This window comes from Phoenix dactylifera, chromosome 1, assembly GCF_051530095.1.
Source record: "Phoenix dactylifera cultivar Ajwa chromosome 1, Ajwa_hap1_PhDact_Kaust_v1.1, whole genome shotgun sequence".
Taxonomy (NCBI): Eukaryota; Viridiplantae; Streptophyta; class Magnoliopsida; order Arecales; family Arecaceae; genus Phoenix; species Phoenix dactylifera.
The window spans coordinates 20,149,870-20,151,731 of record NC_143190.1 but is presented as its reverse complement, the minus strand read 5'-3'; the positions used below and the strand labels follow the sequence as shown (position 1 = coordinate 20,151,731).

The following is a 1,862-nucleotide window of genomic DNA, read 5'->3' as shown; positions in this document are numbered from 1 at the left end:
AGAGAACTTCTATCCTCCCTATTTGCTGTTTTTCTTTCAATCAACGGGCTTGCTGCATACTGATTCTGGGTTCGAAAGCTTCTTTGATCCGTGCAAATCATTGAGGCAGAAGGAACAGTGCGAGAGGCTGTTGTATCTCAGGAGTAGAACGCCATCCAAGCCTAGTGCACTGTAAGGCGGCGAAATCTACTTCAAGGAAAGTGACCAACATACCACGCCTCAGCATCTCGGGTTCCATTTTTCCACTTTCTCTATTTATTTTCTGTAAGCCTATTTCTGCCTATTATTTGTTGAAGTAGAGTATTATAGATTTAAAATTTTCTGGGACAGTATATTCCCAACATTCTTGAAGTAGATTCTCTCCTACATATAATAGGCTAGTACTTAGAGTTACCCCAATGGCCAATGCAAGTGACCTGGTTCCTCCTGAAAAATTTAATGGAAATAACTTTAAGCGTTGGAGACAGAAGATGGAAATCTTCTTAACCACACTTGGGTTATTTTCCATAATCTTTGACTCTCCTCCAAATGAGGAAGAGAATGAACCAGCTAGAACTTGTAATTTGGAGGAATTTAAGAAGAAAGACTACCTGTGTAGGGGAAGGATTCTGTCCTATCTTACTGATCCCCTTTTTGATGTCTACTGCACTTTTAAAACCTCCAAGGAGATTTGGGATGATCTTAATAAGAAATTTGGTATCCAAGATGCCGGAATGGACAAGTATGCTGCTAGTCAATTCCTGTCTTATAAGATGGTTGACACCAAGCCCGTAGTTGATCAAGCCCATGAGTTAACAGTGATTTATCATGAATTAGGCTTAAGGGGAATGGGAATAACTGAGAGCCTTCAAGTTGCTTGTACCATTGACAAGCTCCCACCTTCTTGGAAAGACTTTGGGTTATCCCTGAAACATAAAACCGAGGATATGACAATGAAAACTCTATTGTCTGCCATTAGGATCCAAGAACAACACCTTGAGAAAGATAATGAGTAACTCATGAATCCTGAGCTTCTAACCAAGGTGAACTTTGTAGAAGGCCAGAATAAGACCCATAAGTTTAAGAACTCCAAATTTGAAAAGGGTGGACCTAGAAACAAAAGAAAACTTATGAAGCCAAAACATCATATCAATAAGAATGATCGGAAGCCGATTTGCTACAATTGTGGGAAACTCGGTCATATGGCTCGAGTATGCCGGATGAAGAAGAAGAAGTATCAGAACTATCAAACATGCGCCTTCTCAACCTGCAAATCCACAAACCAACATGGTGCTATCCAGTACTGGTCCTACTAGTACTGATGATCGGTATGTAACTTTAAGTCCAGAATTAAATTTGGCAATTTGCTCTACCGATTGGTTAGTGGATACAGGTGCGAATGTTCATATGTGTACTGATCATACCCTTTTTACTACTTATCAAGTCCGGAGCGGCCTAACAGTAACTATGGGGAACTCCACCTCGGCACGAGTGCTTGGAACTGGAAAAGTACTTCTAAGGCTTACGTCTGGAAATGTGCTTATACTATTTAATGTGTACCATGTGCCCGATGGAAGGAGGAATCTGATCAGTGGATCTCTTCTAAATAGGAGTGGTTATTCTTTGTTATTTCAATCTAAGAAAGTGATTATAACAAAGAATGGAACATTTGTAGGCAAAGGCTATGAGTGTGATGGCTTGTATGTAATAAATAATGTATCTTTGGATTTTCCTTCTGATAACAATAATAAAATTATGCTTTCAATATGTTCTTCATCTCTTTGGCATGCTAGATTAGGACATGTGAATAATAATACTATTAAAAGAATGATTAGCTCTGGTTTATTACCTAATGTTTCATTAAATGAAAAGGAAAGGTGCCA

The 1,862-nt window shown here is 38.9% G+C and overlaps 1 protein-coding gene across 1 annotated transcript; it reads left to right on the top strand.

Moving 5' to 3' along the window:
* The first annotated feature begins 398 nt into the window (after positions 1-398).
* On the top strand, positions 399-995 carry LOC149768539 (uncharacterized). The gene has a single exon (XM_089929924.1). The coding sequence runs from the start codon at positions 399-401 to the stop codon at positions 993-995; it is 597 nt and encodes a 198-aa protein (XP_089786050.1).
* Positions 996-1,862: the final 867 nt, after the last annotated feature.